The following is a 22,947-nucleotide window of genomic DNA, read 5'->3' on the forward strand; positions in this document are numbered from 1 at the left end:
AATCGCTTCCTTTTAGGTGGTTGGAGAATTTAACGGCTCTTTTCTGGATTTTGATAATTAGTGGGTATCGGCCTAATTCTGCTCTGCATGCATTATTTGGTGTTCTACGTTGTACACTGGGGATATTTTTGAAGAATTCTGCATGCAGAGTCTCAAATTTGGTGTTTGTCCCATTTTGTGAAGTCTTGGTTGGTGAGCGGACCCCAGACCTCACAACCATAAAGGGCAATGGTTTCTATAACTGATTCAAGTATTTTTAGCCAGATCCTAATTGGGATGTCAAATGTTATGTTCCTGTTGATGGCATAGAATGCCCTTCTTGCCTTGCCTCTCAGATCGTTCACAGCTTTGTGGAAGTTACCTGTGGCGCTGATGTTCAGGCCAAGGTATGTATAGTTTTTGTGTGCTCCAGGGCAACGGTGTCTAGATGGAATTTGTATTTGTGGTCCTGGTGACTGGACCTTTTTTTTTAAACACAATTATTTTGGTCTTACTGAGATTTACTGTCTGGGCCCAGGTCTGACAGAATCTGTGCAGAGTATCTAGGTGCTGCTGTAGGCCCTCCTTGGTTGGTGACAGAAGCACCAGATCATCAGCAAACAGTAGACATTTGACTTCAGATTATAGTAGGGTGAGGCCGGGTGCTGCACACTTTTCTAGTGCCCGCGCCAATTCGTTGATATATATGTTGAAGAGAGTGGGGCTTAAGCTGCATCCCTGTCTCACCCCACGGCCCTGTGGGAAGAAATGTGTGTGTTTTTTGCCTATTTTAACTGCACACTTGTTGTTTGTGTACATGGATTTTATAATGTCGCATGTTTTTCCCCCAACACCACTTTCCATCAATTTGTATAGCAGACCCTCATGCCAAATTCAGTCGAAAGATTTTTTTAAATCAACAAAGCATGAGAAGACTTTGCCTTTGTTTTGATTTGTTTATTTGTCAGTTAGGGTGTGCAGGGTGAATACATGGTCTGTTGTATGGTATTTTGGTAAAAAGTACATTTGACATTTGCTCAGTACATTGTTTTCACTGAGGAAATGTACAAATCTGCTGTTAATGTGTCATGCCCTGTCCTTAGAGATCCTTTTTATTTCTCTATTTGGTTAAGTCAGGGTGTGATTTGGGTGGGCATTCTAGTTTTTCTATTTCTTTGTTTGGCCTGGTATGGTTCCCAATGAGAGGCAGCTGTCTATCGTTGTCTCTGATTTGGGATCATACTTAGGCAGCCTTTTTCCCACCTTAGTTTGTGGGATCTTGTTTTTGTATAGTTGCCTTGTGCACTGCAATACTGCGCGTTTGTTATATTCTTTGTTGTTTTTGTTGTAAGTTTCACGATTAAATTTAATGTGGAACTCTACGCACGCTACGCCTTGGTCCAATCATTTCAACGAACAGAAGATCCACCAAAGGACCAAGCAGCCAGGAGGAGCAGGGATCCTGGACCCGGGAGAAAAGGGAGTGGAGGACATAATGGACAATGGGAAGAGGTAATGGGACAAGACCCTGCCATGGAAGCAGGTGGAGGCAGCGAAGGACGGTAAACTACGACTACGGGGTTCGCAACCACGACGCAAGCACGAGAGGCAGTCCCAAAAATGTACTGGGGAGGGTGTCACACGGGGGGTCGGTGGAGTTAAGGAGTGAACCAGAGCCAGTCTGGGAGAGGAAGGTGAACTTGGAGGGGAGTGAAGGGACTCAGAGACAGTTAATGAGTTGATGGGGAAATTGGAGGAGGGCGTGTCCTTAGTTTAATGCCACCTGAGTCAGCTCTCCGTACTCGTCCTGAGGAACCGTCTGGTGAAGACTGTGCCTGGCCCCACGGACCGGGTCTCCAGTACGTCTCCCCAGCCCTGCACATTCTGTGCCAGCTCTCCGCACTCGCTTTGAGGAGCGTGTTATTTTTCCGGTACAATGTGTGCCGGTTCTACACACCGTGTCTCCAGTGCGCCTCCACAGCCCAGTACGTCCTGTGCCAGTTACCCACACTTGCCGTGCGAAGGTTGTCATCTGTCCAGGACACGTTGTGCCAGCTCTTCACTCCAGGCCTCCTGTGCGTCTACCCAGCCCGGTACGTCCTATGCCTGCTCCACGCACAAAGCTTCCAGTGATGATCCATGGCCCGAAGCCTCCAGTGATGATCCATGGCCCGGAGCCTCCAGTGATGATCCATGGCCCGGAGCCTCCAGTGATGATCCATGGCCCGAAGCCTCCAGTGATGATCCATGGCCCGAATCCTCCAGTGATGATCCATGGCCCGAAGCCTCCAGTGAGGATCCATGGCCCGGAGCCTCCAGTGATGATCCATGGCCCGGAGCCTCCAGTGATGATCCATGGCCCGGAGCCTCCAGTGACGATCCATGGCCCGTTGCCTCCAGTGACGATCGGCAGTCCAGAGCCTCCAGTGACGGTCGGCAGTCCAGAGCCTCCAGTGACGGTCGGCAGTCCGGAGCTTCCGGCGACGACCCCCGCACCAGAGGCGCCACCAAAGTTGTCGGAGCGGGGTCTGCGTCCCGCACTGGAGCCGCCACTGAGGGTAGATGACCACCCAGACCCTCCCCTAAAGGTTCAGGTTTGCGGCCCGGGAGTCTGTACTTTGGGGGGTGGTACTGTCACGCCCTGACCTTAGAGATCCTTTTTATTCTCTATTTTGTTAGATCGGGGTGTGACTAGGGTGGGCAATCTATGTTTCTATTTCTTTGTTGGCCTAGTATGGTTCCCAATCAGAGGCAGCTGTTTATCGTTGTCTCTGATTGGGGATCTTATTTAGGCAGCCCTTTTTCCCACCTTAGATTGTGGGATCTTGATTTTGTTAGTTACTGTGTAGCCTTCAGAACTTTCCGTTCGTTTTTGTATATTGTTGTCTCTGATTGGGGATCTTATTTAGGCAGCCCTTTTTCCCACCTTAGATTGTGGGATCTTGATTTTGTTAGTTACTGTGTAGCCTTCAGAACTTTCCGTTCGTTTTTGTATATTGTTGTTTATTGGTGTTCATTTTTAAATAAACGAAAATGTTCACCTACCACACTGCACCTTGGTCCAATCCTTCTCGAAACGAACGTGACATCATGATAATGCAGAGGATTTCCCCGATGTTGCTGTTGACGCATCTCTCTCTGTCTCTTTCTCTCAGTTCTCTCTCATCCAGACTCTCTGAGTGTCCGTCCCAACAGATCTCAGTTCTTTGAATATGAGTCTTTAATTGTGAGCTGTGAGGTTCAGGGGAGCTCTGCTGGATGGACACCGAAGAGATACACATCGACTGGGAAGCTTTCAGCTTGTGGAACCGACTGGGGAAAACAACAAGGTTTTTCATGCATCGTGTCACTAATACCATCAGACAGTGGGGTGTACTGGTGTGAGTCTGGGTCTGGAGAACACAGCACTGCTGTCAACATCACAGTACACGGTATGTCCACAAATCTACTAATATTATAGTGTTTAGTGTTTCATCTGGTTTCAGATAGCTGATATGTTTATATATGATGTTAATATATTATATACAGCTGGAGCTGTGATCCTGGAGAGCCCTGTTTATATATTTATGTTTATATATTATATACAGCTGGAGCTGTGATCCTGGAAAGCCCTGCCCTTCCTGTGACTGTGGGAGATTCTGTGACTCTGCGCTGCAGATATAAGGGAACTCCCTCTGACCTCACAGCCGATTTCTACAAAGATGGATCCCTCGTCAGGACTGAGACTACGGGAGAGATGACCATTCCTGCAGTATCCAGGTCAGACGAAGGACTCTACAAGTGTTCCAACTCTGAAGGAGAATCACCGGAGAGACGGATGACTCTGACAGGTGTGAATTAAATCCCTCTTTGTACCATTAAGCTGAAACCTACGGTAAATACATCCATTAAGCTGAAGCCTACGGTAAATACATCCATTAAACCTACGGTAAATACATCCATTAAGTTGAAACCTACGGTAAATACATCCATTAAACCTACGGTAAATACACCCATTAAACCTACGGTAAACACATCCATTAAGCTGAAACCTACGGTAAATACATCCATTAAACCTACGGTAAATACATCCATTAAACCTACGGTAAATACATCCATTAAGTTGAAACCTACGGTAAATACATCCATTAAACCTACGGTAAATACACCCATTAAACCTACGGTAAACACATCCATTAAGCTGAAACCTACGGTAAATACATCCATTAAACCTACGGTAAATACATCCATTAAACCTACGGTAAATACATCCATTAAACCTACGGTAAATACATCCATTAAACCTACGGTAAATACATCCATTAAACCTACGGTAAATACATCCATTAAACCTACGGTAAATACATCCATTAAACCTACGGTAAATACATCCATTAAACCTACGGTAAATACATCCATTAAACCTACGGTAAATACATCCATTAAAAACCTACGGTAAATACATCCATTAAACCTACGGTAAATACATCCATTAAACCTAGTAAATACATCCATTAAACCTACGGTAAATACATCCATTAAACCTACGGTAAATACATCCATTAAAACCTACGGTAAATACATCCATTAAACCTACGGTAAATACATCCATTAAACCTACGGTAAATACATCCATTAAACCTACGGTAAATACATCCATTAAAACGGTAAAACATCCATTAAACCTACGGTAAATACATCCATTAAACCTACGGTAAATACATCCATTAAACCTACGGTAAATACATCCATTAAAAAACATTAAACCTACGGTAAATACATCCATTGAAACCTACGGTAAATACATCCATTAAACCTACGGTAAATACATCCATTAAAACCTACGGTAAATACATCCATTAAACCTACGGTAAATACATCCATTAAACCTACGGTAAATACATCCATTAAACCTACGGTAAATACATCCATTAAACCTACGGTAAATACATCCATTAAACCTACGGTAAATACATCCATTAAACCTACGGTAAATACATCCATTAAACCTACGGTAAATACATCCATTAAACCTACGGTAAATACATCCATTAAAAACCTACGGTAAATACATCCACGGTAAATACATCCATTAAACCTACGGTAAATACATCCATTAAACCTACGGTAAATACATCCATTAAACCTACGGTAAATACATCCATTAAACCTACGGTAAATACATCCATTAAACCTACGGTAAAACATCCATTAAAACCTACGGTAAATACATCCATTAAAACCTACGGTAAATACATCCATTAAACCTACGGTAAATACATCCATTAAACCTACGGTAAATACATCCATTAAGTTGAAACCTACGGTAAATACATCCATTAAACCTACGGTAAATACATCCATTAAACCTACGGTAAATACATCCATTAAAACCTACGGTAAATACATCCATTAAACCTACGGTAAATACATCCATTAAACCTACGGTAAATACATCCATTAAACCTACGGTAAATACATCCATTAAACCTACGGTAAATACATCCATTAAACCTACGGTAAATACATCCATTAAACCTACGGTAAATACATCCATTAAACCTACGGTAAATACATCCATTAAACCTACGGTAAATACATCCATTAAACCTACGGTAAATACATCCATTAAACCTACGGTAAATACATCCATTAAACCTACGGTAAATACATCCATTAAACCTACGGTAAATACATCCATTAAACCTACGGTAAATACATCCATTAAACCTACGGTAAATACATCCATTAAACCTACGGTAAATACATCCATTAAACCTACGGTAAATACATCCATTAAACCTACGGTAAATACATCCATTAAAACCTACGGTAAATACATCCATTAAACCTACGGTAAATACATCCATTAAACCTACGGTAAAACGGTAAATACATCCATTAAACCTACGGTAAATACATCCATTAAACCTACGGTAAATACATCCATTAAAACCTACGGTAAATACATCCATTAAACCTACGGTAAATACATCCATTAAACCTACGGTAAATACATCCATTAAACCTACGGTAAATACATCCATTAAACCTACGGTAAATACATCCATTAAACCTACGGTAAATACATCCATTAAACCTACGGTAAATACATCCATTAAACCTACGGTAAATACATCCATTAAACCTACGGTAAATACATCCATTAAACCTACGGTAAATACATCCATTAAAAACCTACGGTAAATACATCCATTAAAAAGTAAATTGAAACCTACGGTAAATACATCCATTAAACCTACGGTAAAACATCCATTAAACCTACGGTAAATACATCCATTAAACCTACGGTAAATACATCCATTAAACCTACGGTAAATACATCCATTAAACCTACGGTAAATAATCCATTAAACCTACGGTAAATACATCCATTAAACCTACGGTAAATACATCCATTAAACCTACGGTAAATACATCCATTAAACCTACGGTAAATACATCCATTAAACCTACGGTAAATACATCCATTAAACCTACGGTAAATACATCCATTAAACCTACGGTAAATACATCCATTAAACCTACGGTAAATACATCCATTAAACCTACGGTAAATACATCCATTAAGTTGAAACCTACGGTAAATACATCCATTAAACCTACGGTAAATACATCCATTAAACCTACGGTAAATACATCCATTAAACCTACGGTAAATACATCCATTAAACCTACGGTAAATACATCCATTAAACCTACGGTAAATACATCCATTAAACCTACGGTAAATACATCCATTAAACCTACGGTAAATACATCCATTAAGTTGAAACCTACGGTAAATACATCCATTTACGGTAAATACATCCATTAAACCTACGGTAAATACATCCATTAAACCTACGGTAAATACATCCATTAAACCTACGGTAAATACATCCATTAAACCTACGGTAAATACATCCATTAAAGTTGAAACCTACGGTAAATACATCCATAAAAACCTAAACGGTAAATACATCCATTAAACCTACGGTAAATACATCCATTAAACCTACGGTAAATACATCCATTAAACCTACGGTAAATACATCCATTAAACCTACGGTAAATACATCCATTAAACCTACGGTAAATACATCCATTAAACCTACGGTAAATACATCCATTAATTGAAACCTACGGTAAATACATCCATTAAAAACCTACGGTAAATACATCCATTGAAACCTACGGTAAATACATCCATTAAAACCTACGGTAAATACATCCATTAAACCATTACATCCATTAAACCTACGGTAAATACATCCATTAAACCTACGGTAAATACATCCATTAAACCTACGGTAAATACATCCATTAAACCTACGGTAAATACATCCATTAAGTTGAAACCTACGGTAAATACATCCATTAAACCTACGGTAAATACATCCATTAAACCTACGGTAAATACATCCATTAAACCTACGGTAAATACATCCATTAAGTTGAAACCTACGGTAAATACATCCATTAAACCTACGGTAAATACATCCATTAAAACCTACGGTAAATACATCCATTAAAAACCTGAAACGGTAAATACATCCATTAAACCTACGGTAAATACATCCATTAAACCTACGGTAAATACATCCACGGTAAATACATCCATTAAACCTACGGTAAATACATCCATTAAACCTACGGTAAATACATCCATTAAACCTACGGTAAATACATCCATTAAGTTGAAACCTACGGTAAATACATCCATTAAACCTACGGTAAATACATCCATTAAACCTACGGTAAATACATCCATTAAAACCTACGGTAAATACATCCATTAAAACCTACGGTAAATACATCCATTAAAACCTACGGTAAATACATCCATTAAACCTACGGTAAATACATCCATTAAACCTACGGTAAATACATCCATTAAACCTACGGTAAATACATCCATTAAAACCTACGGTAAATACATCCATTAAACCTACGGTAAATACATCCATTAAACCTACGGTAAATACATCCATTAAACCTACGGTAAATACATCCATTAAAACGGTAAATACATCCATTAAACCTACGGTAAATACATCCATTAATTAAACCTACGGTAAATACATCCATTGAAACCTACGGTAAATACATCCATTAAAACCTACGGTAAATACATCCATTAAACCTACGGTAAATACATCCATTAAACCTACGGTAAATACATCCATTAAACCTACGGTAAATACATCCATTAAACCTACGGTAAATACATCCATTAAACCTACGGTAAATACATCCATTAAACCTACGGTAAATACATCCATTAAACCTACGGTAAATACATCCATTAAAACCTACGGTAAATACATCCATTAAAACCTGTAAATACATCCATTAAAACCTACGGTAAATACATCCATTAAACCTACGGTAAATACATCCATTAAACCTACGGTAAATACATCCATTAAACCTACGGTAAATACATCCATTAAACCTACGGTAAATACATCCATTAAACCTACGGTAAATACATCCATTAAACCTACGGTAAATACATCCATTAAACCTACGGTAAATACATCCATTAAACCTACGGTAAATACATCCATTAAACCTACGGTAAATACATCCATTAAAACCTACGGTAAATACATCCATTAAAAACCTACGGTAAATACATCCATTAAACCTACGGTAAATACATCCATTAAACCTACGGTAAATACATCCATTGAAACCTACGGTAAATACATCCATTAAACCTACGGTAAATACATCCATTAAACCTACGGTAAATACATCCATTAAACCTACGGTAAATACATCCATTAAACCTACGGTAAATACATCCATTAAACCTACGGTAAATACATCCATTAAACCTACGGTAAATACATCCATTAAACCTACGGTAAATACATCCATTAAACCTACGGTAAATACATCCATTAAACCTACGGTAAATACATCCATTAAACCTACGGTAAATACATCCATTAAACCTACGGTAAATACATCCATTAAACCTACGGTAAATACATCCATTAAACCTACGGTAAATACATCCATTAAACCTACGGTAAATACATCCATTAAACCTACGGTAAATACATCCATTAAACCTACGGTAAATACATCCATTAAACCTACGGTAAATACATCCATTAAACCTACGGTAAATACATCCATTAAACCTACGGTAAATACATCCATTAAACCTACGGTAAATACATCCATTAAACCTACGGTAAATACATCCATTAAACCTACGGTAAATACATCCATTAAGTTGAAACCACGGTAAATACATCCATTAAACCTACGGTAAATACATCCATTAAACCTACGGTAAATACATCCATTAAAACCTACGGTAAATACATCCATTAAACCTACGGTAAATACATCCATTAAAACTACGGTAAATACATCCATTAAACCTACGGTAAATACATCCATTAAAAACCTACGGTAAATACATCCATTGAAACCTACGGTAAATACATCCATTAAACCTACGGTAAATACATCCATTAAACCTACGGTAAATACATCCATTAAACCTACGGTAAATACATCCATTAAACCTACGGTAAATACATCCATTAAACCTACGGTAAATACATCCATTAAAAACCTACGGTAAATACATCCATTAAACCTACGGTAAATACATCCAAAACCTACGGTAAATACATCCATTAAACCTACGGTAAATACATCCATTAAACCTACGGTAAATACATCCATTAAACCTACGGTAAATACATCCATTAAACCTACGGTAAATACATCCATTAAACCTACGGTAAATACATCCATTAAGTTGAAACCTACGGTAAATACATCCATTAAACCTTGTAAATCCATCCACGGTAAATACATCCATTAAACCTACGGTAAATACATCCATTAAAACCTACGGTAAATACATCCATTAAACCTACGGTAAATACATCCATTAAACCTACGGTAAATACATCCATTAAACCTACGGTAAATACATCCATTAAACCTACGGTAAATACATCCATTAAACCTACGGTAAATACATCCATTAAAACCTACGGTAAATACATCCATTAAACCTACGGTAAATACATCCATTAAACCTACGGTAAATACATCCATTAAACCTACGGTAAATACATCCATTAAACCTACGGTAAATACATCCATTAAACCTACGGTAAATACATCCATTAAACCTACGGTAAATACATCCATTAAACCTACGGTAAATACATCCATTAAAAAGTAAATACATTGAAACCTACGGTAAATACATCCATTAAAACCTACGGTAAATACATCCATTAAACCTACGGTAAATACATCCATTAAACCTACGGTAAATACATCCATTAAACCTACGGTAAATACATCCATTAAAACCTACGGTAAATACATCCATTAAACCTACGGTAAATACATCCATTAAACCTACGGTAAATACATCCATTAAACCTACGGTAAATACATCCATTAAACCTACGGTAAATACATCCATTAAGTTGAAACCTACGGTAAATACATCCATTAAGTTGAAACCTACGGTAAATACATCCATTAAACCTACGGTAAATACATCCATTAAACCTACGGTAAATACATCCATTAAACCTACGGTAAATACATCCATTAAACCTACGGTAAATACATCCATTAAACCTACGGTAAATACATCCATTAAACCTACGGTAAATACATCCATTAAACCTACGGTAAATACATCCATTAAAACCTACGGTAAATACATCCATTAAAAACCTACGGTAAATACATCCATTAAACCTACGGTAAATACATCCATTAAACCTACGGTAAATACATCCATTAAACCTACGGTAAATACATCCATTAAACCTACGGTAAATACATCCATTAAACCTACGGTAAATACATCCATTAAACCTACGGTAAATACATCCATTAAACCTACGGTAAATACATCCATTAAACCTACGGTAAATACATCCATTAAACCTACGGTAAATACATCCATTAAACCTACGGTAAATACATCCATTAAACCTACGGTAAATACATCCATTAAACCTACGGTAAATACATCCATTAAAACCTACGGTAAATACATCCATTAAACCTACGGTAAATACATCCATTAAAAACCTACGGTAAATACATCCATTAAACCTACGGTAAATACATCCATTAAACCTACGGTAAATACATCCATTAAACCTACGGTAAATACATCCATTAAACCTACGGTAAATACATCCATTAAACCTACGGTAAATACATCCATTAAACCTACGGTAAATACATCCATTAAACCTACGGTAAATACATCCATTAAGTTGAAACCTACGGTAAATACATCCATTAAACCTACGGTAAATACATCCATTAAACCTACGGTAAATACATCCATTAAACCTACGGTAAATACATCCATTAAGTTGAAACCTACGGTAAAACATCCATTAAACCTACGGTAAATACATCCATTAAACCTACGGTAAATACATCCATTAAACCTACGGTAAATACATCCATTAAACCTACGGTAAATACATCCATTAAGGCAACGGTAAATACATCCATTAAACCTACGGTAAATACATCCATTAAACCTACGGTAAATACATCCATTAAACCTACGGTAAATACATCCATTAAACCTACGGTAAATACATCCATTAAACCTACGGTAAATACATCCATTAAACCTACGGTAAATACATCCATTAAACCTACGGTAAATACATCCATTAAAACCTACGGTAAATACATCCATTAAACCTACGGTAAATACATCCATTAAACCTACGGTAAATACATCCATTAAACCTACGGTAAATACATCCATTAAACCTACGGTAAATACATCCATTAAACCTACGGTAAATACATCCATTAAACCTACGGTAAATACATCCATTAAACCTACGGTAAATACATCCATTAAAACCTACGGTAAATACATCCATTAAACCTACGGTAAATACATCCATTAAAAAACCTACGGTAAATACATCCATTAAACCTACGGTAAATACATCCATTAAACCTACGGTAAATACATCCATTAAAACCTACGGTAAATACATCCATTAAACCTACGGTAAATACATCCATTAAACCTACGGTAAATACATCCATTAAAACCTACGGTAAATACATCCATTAAACCTACGGTAAATACATCCATTAAACCTACGGTAAATACATCCATTAAACCTACGGTAAATACATCCATTAAACCTACGGTAAATACATCCATTAAACCTACGGTAAATACATCCATTAAACCTACGGTAAATACATCCATTAAACCTACGGTAAATACATCCATTAAACCTACGGTAAATACATCCATTAAAACCTACGGTAAATACATCCATTAAACCTACGGTAAATACATCCATTAAACCTACGGTAAAAACCTACGGTAAATACATCCATTAAACCTACGGTAAATACATCCATTAAACCTACGGTAAATACATCCATTAAAAACCTACGGTAAATACATCCATTAAAGTACGGTAAAACCTAAACGGTAAATACATCCATTAAACCTACGGTAAATACATCCATTAAACCTACGGTAAATACATCCATTAAACCTACGGTAAATACATCCATTAAAACCTACGGTAAATACATCCATTAAACCTACGGTAAATACATCCATTAAACCTACGGTAAATACATCCATTAAACCTACGGTAAATACATCCATTAAACCTACGGTAAATACATCCATTAAACCTACGGTAAATACATCCATTAAAACCTACGGTAAATACATCCATTAAAACCTACGGTAAATACATCCATTAAACCATAAATAAATTAAACCTACGGTAAATACATCCATTAAACCTACGGTAAATACATCCATTAAAACCTACGGTAAATACATCCATTAAAACCTACGGTAAATACATCCATTAAACCATTAAATACATCCATTAAACCTACGGTAAATACATCCATTAAACCTACGGTAAATACATCCATTAAACCTACGGTAAATACATCCATTAAAACCTACGGTAAATACATCCATTAAACCTGTAAAAACCTACGGTAAATACATCCATTAAACCTACGGTAAATACATCCATTAAACCTACGGTAAATACATCCATTAAACCTACGGTAAATACATCCATTAAACCTACGGTAAATACATCCATTAAACCTACGGTAAATACATCCATTAAAACCTACGGTAAATACATCCATTAATTACGGTAAACCTACGGTAAATACATCCATTAAACCTACGGTAAATACATCCATTAAACCTACGGTAAATACATCCATTAAAAACCTACGGTAAATACATCCATTAAACCTACGGTAAATACATCCATTAAACCTACGGTAAATACATCCATTAAACCTACGGTAAATACATCCATTAAACCTACGGTAAATACATCCACGGTAAATACATCCATTAAACCTACGGTAAATACATCCATTAAACCTACGGTAAATACATCCATTAAACCTACGGTAAATACATCCATTAAACCTACGGTAAATACATCCATTAAACCTACGGTAAATACATCCATTAAAACCTACGGTAAATACATCCATTAAACCTACGGTAAATACATCCATTAAACCTACGGTAAATACATCCATTAAAACCACGGTAAAAATCCATTAAAACCTACGGTAAATACATCCATTAAACCTACGGTAAATACATCCATTAAACCTACGGTAAATACATCCATTAAACCTACGGTAAATACATCCATTAAAACCTACGGTAAATACATCCATTAAACCTACGGTAAATACATCCATTAAACCTACGGTAAATACATCCATTAAAACCTACGGTAAATACATCCATTGAAACCTACGGTAAATACATCCATTAAACCTACGGTAAATACATCCATTAAACCTACGGTAAATACATCCATTAGTTGAAACCTACGGTAAATACATCCATTAAACCTACGGTAAATACATCCATTAAACCTACGGTAAATACATCCATTAAAACCTAAATCCATTAAACGGTAAATACATCCATTAAACCTACGGTAAATACATCCATTAAACCTACGGTAAATACATCCATTAAACCTACGGTAAATACATCCATTAAACCTACGGTAAATACATCCATTAAAACCTACGGTAAATACATCCATTAAACCTACGGTAAATACATCCATTAAACCTACGGTAAATACATCCATTAAACCTACGGTAAATACATCCATTAAAACCTACGGTAAATACATCCATTGAAACCTACGGTAAATACATCCATTAAACCTACGGTAAAAATACATCCATTAAACCTACGGTAAATACATCCATTTGAAACCTACGGTAAATACATCCATTAAAAACCTACGGTAAATACATCCATTAAACCTACGGTAAATACATCCATTAAACCTACGGTAAATACATCCATTAAGTTGAAACCTACGGTAAATACATCCATTAAAACCTACGGTAAATACATCCATTAAACCTACGGTAAATACATCCATTAAAACCTACGGTAAATACATCCATTAAACCTACGGTAAATACATCCATTAAACCTACGGTAAATACATCCATTAAACCTACGGTAAATACATCCATTAAACCTACGGTAAATACATCCATTAAAACGGTAAATACATCCATTAAACCTACGGTAAATACATCCATTAAACCTACGGTAAATACATCCATTAAACCTACGGTAAATACATCCATTAAACCTACGGTAAATACATCCATTAAACCTACGGTAAATACATCCATTAAACCTACGGTAAATACATCCATTAAACCTACGGTAAATACATCCATTAAACCTACGGTAAATACATCCATTAAACCTACGGTAAATACATCCATTAAACCTACGGTAAATACATCCATTAAACCTACGGTAAATACATCCATTAAACCTACGGTAAATACATCCATTGAAACCTACGGTAAATACATCCATTAAACCTACGGTAAATACATCCATTAAACCTACGGTAAATACATCCATTAAAACCTACGGTAAATACATCCATTAAAAAAAACGGTAAATACATCCATTAAACCTACGGTAAATACATCCATTAAACCTACGGTAAATACATCCATTAAACCTACGGTAAATACATCCATTAAACCTACGGTAAATACATCCATTAAACCTACGGTAAATACATCCATTAAACCTACGGTAAATACATCCATTAAACCTACGGTAAATACATCCATTAAACCTACGGTAAATACATCCATTAAACCTACGGTAAATACATCCATTAAACCTACGGTAAATACATCCATTAAGTTGAAACCTACGGTAAATACATCCATTAAACCTACGGTAAATACATCCATTAAACCTACGGTAAATACATCCATTAAACCTACGGTAAATACATCCATTAAACCTACGGTAAATACATCCATTAAACCTACGGTAAATACATCCATTAAACCTACGGTAAATACATCCATTAAACCTACGGTAAATACATCCATTAAACCTACGGTAAATACATCCATTAAACCTACGGTAAATACATCCATTAAAACCTACGGTAAATACATCCATTAAACCTACGGTAAATACATCCATTAAACCTACGGTAAATACATCCATTAAACCTACGGTAAATACATCCATTAAGTTGAAACCTACGGTAAATACATCCATTAAACCTACGGTAAATACATCCATTAAACCTACGGTAAATACATCCATTAAGTTGAAACCTACGGTAAATACATCCATTAAACCTACGGTAAATACATCCATTAAACCTACGGTAAATACATCCATTAAGTTGAAACCTACGGTAAATACATCCATTAAACCTACGGTAAATACATCCATTAAACCTACGGTAAATACATCCATTAAGTTGAAACCTACGGTAAATACATCCATTAAACCTACGGTAAATACATCCATTAAACCTACGGTAAATACATCCATTAAACCTACGGTAAATACATCCATTAAACCTACGGTAAATACATCCATTAAACCTACGGTAAATACATCCATTAAACCTACGGTAAATACATCCATTAAACCTACGGTAAATACATCCATTAAGTTGAAACCTACGGTAAATACATCCATTAAACCTACGGTAAATACATCCATTAAACCTACGGTAAATACATCCATTAAACCTACGGTAAATACATCCATTAAGTTGAAACCTACGGTAAATACATCCATTAAACCTACGGTAAATACATCCATTAAACCTACGGTAAATACATCCATTAAACCTACGGTAAATACATCCATTAAACCTACGGTAAATACATCCATTAAACCTACGGTAAATACATCCATTAAACCTACGGTAAATACATCCATTAAACCTACGGTAAATACATCCATTAAACCTACGGTAAATACATCCATTAAAAACCTACGGTAAATACATCCATTAAACCTACGGTAAATACATCCATTAAAACGGTAAATACATCCATTAAAAACCTACGGTAAATACATCCATTAAACCTACGGTAAATACATCCATTAAACCTACGGTAAATACATCCATTAAAAACCTACGGTAAATACATCCGGTAAATACATCCATTAAACCTACGGTAAATACATCCATTAAACCTACGGTAAATACATCCATTAAACCTACGGTAAATACGTAAATACATCCATTAAACCTACGGTAAATACATCCATTAAACCTACGGTAAATACATCCATTAAACCTACGGTAAATACATCCATTAAACCTACGGTAAATACATCCATTAAAACCTACGGTAAATACATCCATTGAAACCTACGGTAAATACATCCATTAAACCTACGGTAAATACATCCATTAAACCTACGGTAAATACATCCATTAAACCTACGGTAAAACATCCATTAAAACCATTAAAAAACATTAAACCTACGGTAAATACATCCATTAAAACCTACGGTAAATACATCCATTAAACCTACGGTAAATACATCCATTAAAACCTACGGTAAATACATCCATTAAACCTACGGTAAATACATCCATTAAACCTACGGTAAATACATCCATTAAACCTACGGTAAATACATCCATTAAAACCTACGGTAAATACATCCATTAAAACCTACGGTAAATACATCCATTAAACCTACGGTAAATACATCCATTAAACCTACGGTAAATACATCCATTAAACCTACGGTAAATACATCCATTAAAACCTACGGTAAATACATCCATTAAACCTACGGTAAATACATCCATTAAACCTACGGTAAATATCCATCCATTACATCCATTAAACCTACGGTAAATACATCCATTAAACCTACGGTAAATACATCCATTAAACCTACGGTAAATACATCCATTAAACCTACGGTAAATACATCCATTAAACCTACGGTAAATACATCCATTAAACCTACGGTAAATACATCCATTAAACCTACGGTAAATACGTAAATACATCCATTAAACCTACGGTAAATACATCCATTAAACCTACGGTAAATACATCCATTAAGTTGAAACCTACGGTAAATACATCCATTAAACCTACGGTAAATACATCCATTAAACCTACGGTAAATACATCCATTAAGTTGAAACCTACGGTAAATACATCCATTAAACCTACGGTAAATACATCCATTAAACCTACGGTAAATACATCCATTAAACCTACGGTAAATACATCCATTAAGTTGAAACCTACGGTAAATACATCCATTAAACCTACGGTAAATACATCCATTAAACCTACGGTAAATACATCCATTAAACCTACGGTAAATACATCCATTAAACCTACGGTAAATACATCCATTAAACCTACGGTAAATACATCCATTAAACCTAACGGTAAATACATCCATTAAACCTACGGTAAATACATCCATTAAACCTACGGTAAATACATCCATTAAACCTACGGTAAATACATCCATTAAACCTACGGTAAATACATCCATTGAAAACCTACGGTAAATACATCCATTAAACCTACGGTAAATACATCCATTAAAACCTACGGTAAATACATCCATTAAACCTACGGTAAATACATCCATTAAACCTACGGTAAATACATCCATTAAACCTACGGTAAATACATCCATTAAACCTACGGTAAATACATCCATTAAAACCTACGGTAAATACATCCATTAAACCTACGGTAAATACATCCATTAAACCTACGGTAAATACATCCATTAGTTAAACCTACGGTAAATACATCCATTAAAACCTACGGTAAATACATCCATTAAAACCTACGGTAAATACATCCATTAAAAACCTACGGTAAATACATCCATTGAAACCTACGGTAAATACATCCATTAAAACCTACGGTAAATACATCCATTAAACCTACGGTAAATACATCCATTAAACCTACGGTAAATACATCCATTAAACCTACGGTAAATACATCCATTAAAACCTACGGTAAATACATCCATTAAAACCTACGGTAAATACATCCATTAAACCTACGGTAAATACATCCATTAAACCTACGGTAAATACATCCATTAAACCTACGGTAAATACATCCATTAAAACCTACGGTAAATACATCCATTAAACCTACGGTAAATACATCCATTAAACCTACGGTAAATACATCCATTAAAACCTACGGTAAATACATCCATTAAAACCTACGGTAAATACATCCATTAAACCTACGGTAAATACATCCATTAGTTGAAACCTACGGTAAATACATCCATTAAACCTACGGTAAATACATCCATTAAACCTACGGTAAATACATCCATTAAACCTACGGTAAATACATCCATTAAACCTACGGTAAATACATCCATTAAACCTACGGTAAATACATCCATTAAACCACGGTAAATACATCCATTAAACCTACGGTAAATACATCCATTGAAACCTACGGTAAATACATCCATTAAGTTGAAACCTACGGTAAATACATCCATTAAACCTACGGTAAATACATCCATTAAACCTACGGTAAATACATCCATTAAACCTACGGTAAATACATCCATTAAAAACCATTAAAACATCCATTAAACCTACGGTAAATACATCCATTAAACCTACGGTAAATACATCCATTAAAACCTACGGTAAATACATCCATTAAACCTACGGTAAATACATCCATTAAACCTACGGTAAATACATCCATTAAACCTACGGTAAATACATCCATTAAACCTACGGTAAATACATCCTACGGTAAATACATCCATTAAACCTACGGTAAATACATCCATTAAACCTACGGTAAATACATCCATTAAACCTACGGTAAATACATCCATTAAACCTACGGTAAATACATCCATTAAACCACGGTAAATACATCCATTAAACCTACGGTAAATACATCCATTAAAACCTACGGTAAATACATCCATTAAACCTACGGTAAATACATCCATTAAACCTACGGTAAATACATCCATTAAACCTACGGTAAATACATCCATTAAACCTACGGTAAATACATCCATTAAGTTGAAACCTACGGTAAATACATCCATTAAACCTACGGTAAATACATCCATTAAACCTACGGTAAATACATCCATTAAACCTACGGTAAATACATCCATTAAACCTACGGTAAATACATCCATTAAACCTACGGTAAATACGTAAATACATCCATTAAACCTACGGTAAATACATCCATTAAACCTACGGTAAATACATCCATTAAACCTACGGTAAATACATCCATTAAACCTACGGTAAATACATCCATTAAACCTACGGTAAATACATCCATTAATCCATTAAACCTACGGTAAATACATCCATTAAACCTACGGTAAATACATCCATTAAACCTACGGTAAATACATCCATTAAACCTACGGTAAATACATCCATTAAACCTACGGTAAATACATCCATTAAACCTACGGTAAATACATCCATTAAAACCTACGGTAAATACATCCATTAAACCTACGGTAAATACATCCATTAAACCTACGGTAAATACATCCATTAAAACCTACGGTAAATACATCCATTAAAAACCTACGGTAAATACATCCATTAAACCTACGGTAAATACATCCATTAAACCTACGGTAAATACATCCATTAAAACCTACGGTAAATACATCCATTAAAACCTACGGTAAATACATCCAAAACCTACGGTAAATACATCCATTAAACCTACGGTAAATACATCCATTAAAACCTACGGTAAATACATCCATTAAACCTACGGTAAATACATCCATTAAACCTACGGTAAATACATCCATTAAAACCTACGGTAAATACATCCATTAAACCTCACGGTAAATACATCCATTACGGTAAATACATCCATTAAACCTACGGTAAATACATCCATTAAAAACCTACGGTAAATACATCCATTAAAACCTACGGTAAATACATCCATTAAACCTACGGTAAATACATCCATTAAACCTACGGTAAATACATCCATTAAACCTACGGTAAATACATCCATTAATTGAAACCTACGGTAAATACATCCATTAAACCTACGGTAAATACATCCATTAAACCTACGGTAAATACATCCATTAAACCTACGGTAAATACATCCATTAAACCTACGGTAAATACATCCATTAAACCTACGGTAAATACATCCATTAAAACCTACGGTAAATACATCCATTAAACCTACGGTAAATACATCCATTAAACCATAAATACATCCATTGAAACCTACGGTAAATACATCCATTAAACCTACGGTAAATACATCCATTAAACCTACGGTAAATACATCCATTTAAACCTACGGTAAATACATCCATTAAACCTACGGTAAATACATCCATTAAACCTACGGTAAATACATCCATTAAAACCTACGGTAAATACATCCATTAAACCTACGGTAAATACATCCATTAAACCTACGGTAAATACATCCATTAAACCTACGGTAAATACATCCATTAAACCTACGGTAAATACATCCATTAAACCTACGGTAAATACATCCATTAAACCTACGGTAAATACATCCATTAAACCTACGGTAAATACATCCATTAAACCTACGGTAAATACATCCATTAAAACCTACGGTAAATACATCCATTAAAACCTACGGTAAATACATCCATTAAAACGGTAAATACATCCATTAAACCTACGGTAAATACATCCATTAAGTTGAAACCTACGGTAAATACATCCATTAAACCTACGGTAAATACATCCATTAAACCTACGGTAAATACATCCATTAAAACCTACGGTAAATACATCCATTAAACCTACGGTAAATACATCCATTAAACCTACGGTAAATACATCCATTAAACCTACGGTAAATACATCCATTAAACCTACGGTAAATACATCCATTAAACCTACGGTAAATACATCCATAAAAACCTACGGTAAATACATCCATTAAACCTACGGTAAATACATCCATTAAACCTACGGTAAATACATCCATTTGAAACCACGGTAAATACATCCATTAAACCTACGGTAAATACATCCATTAAACCTACGGTAAATACATCCATTAAACCTACGGTAAATACATCCATTAAACCTACGGTAAATACATCCATTAAAACCTACGGTAAATACATCCATTAAACCTACGGTAAATACATCCATTGAAACCTACGGTAAATACATCCATTAAACCTACGGTAAATACATCCATTAAACCTACGGTAAATACATCCATTAAAACCTACGGTAAATACATCCATTAAACCTACGGTAAATACATCCATTAAAAACCTACGGTAAATACATCCATTAAACCTACGGTAAATACATCCATTAAACCTACGGTAAATACATCCATTAAACCTACGGTAAAACATCCATTCCATTAAACCTACGGTAAATACATCCATTAAACCTACGGTAAATACATCCATTAAACCTACGGTAAATACATCCATTAAGTTGAAACCTACGGTAAATACATCCATTAAACCTACGGTAAATACATCCATTAAACCTACGGTAAATACATCCATTAAGTTGAAACCTACGGTAAATACATCCATTAAACCTACGGTAAATACATCCATTAAACCTACGGTAAATACATCCATTAAACCTACGGTAAATACATCCATTAAACCTACGGTAAATACATCCATTAAACCTACGGTAAATACATCCATTAAACCTACGGTAAATACATCCATTAAACCTACGGTAAATACATCCATTAAAAACCTACGGTAAATACATCCATTAAAACCCACGGTAAATACATCCATTAAGTTGAAACCTACGGTAAATACATCCATTAAACCTACGGTAAATACATCCATTAAACCTACGGTAAATACATCCATTAAACCTACGGTAAATACATCCATTAAGTTGAAACCTACGGTAAATACATCCATTAAAACCTACGGTAAATACATCCATTAAAGTTGAAACCACGGTAAATACATCCATTAAACCTACGGTAAATACATCCATTAAACCTACGGTAAATACATCCATTGAAAACCTACGGTAAATACATCCATTAAACCTACGGTAAATACATCCATTAAACCTACGGTAAATACATCCAACGGTAAATACATCCATTAAACCTACGGTAAATACATCCATTAAACCTACGGTAAATACATCCATTAAACCTACGGTAAATACATCCATTAAGTTGAAACCTACGGTAAATACATCCATTAAACCTACGGTAAATACATCCATTAAACCTACGGTAAATACATCCATTAAACCTACGGTAAATACATCCATTAAAAAACCTAAACCCACGGTAAATACATCCATTAAAACCTACGGTAAATACATCCATTAAACCACGGTAAATACATCCATTAAACCTACGGTAAATACATCCATTAAACCTACGGTAAATACATCCATTAAACCTACGGTAAATACATCCATTCCATTAAAAATCCATTAAACCTACGGTAAATACATCCATTAAACCTACGGTAAATACATCCATTAAACCTACGGTAAATACATCCATTAAAACCTACGGTAAATACATCCATTAAGTTGAAACCTACGGTAAATACAT

At 35.6% G+C, this 22,947-nt stretch overlaps 1 protein-coding gene across 1 annotated transcript in view; it reads left to right on the forward strand.

The window, feature by feature from the left end:
• The window catches only part of LOC135570145 (Fc receptor-like protein 5), a 42,594-nt gene that overhangs the window by 2,156 nt on the left and 17,491 nt on the right, over positions 1–22,947 (forward strand). Inside the window, exons 2-3 of the mRNA XM_065016222.1 lie at positions 3,135–3,410; positions 3,567–3,809. Coding sequence (XP_064872294.1) covers positions 3,135–3,410; positions 3,567–3,809 — 519 coding nt within the window. The remainder of the gene's footprint in view (positions 1–3,134; positions 3,411–3,566; positions 3,810–22,947) is intronic.

Source organism: Oncorhynchus nerka, unplaced genomic scaffold, assembly GCF_034236695.1.
Source record: "Oncorhynchus nerka isolate Pitt River unplaced genomic scaffold, Oner_Uvic_2.0 unplaced_scaffold_1074, whole genome shotgun sequence".
Taxonomy (NCBI): Eukaryota; Metazoa; Chordata; class Actinopteri; order Salmoniformes; family Salmonidae; genus Oncorhynchus; species Oncorhynchus nerka.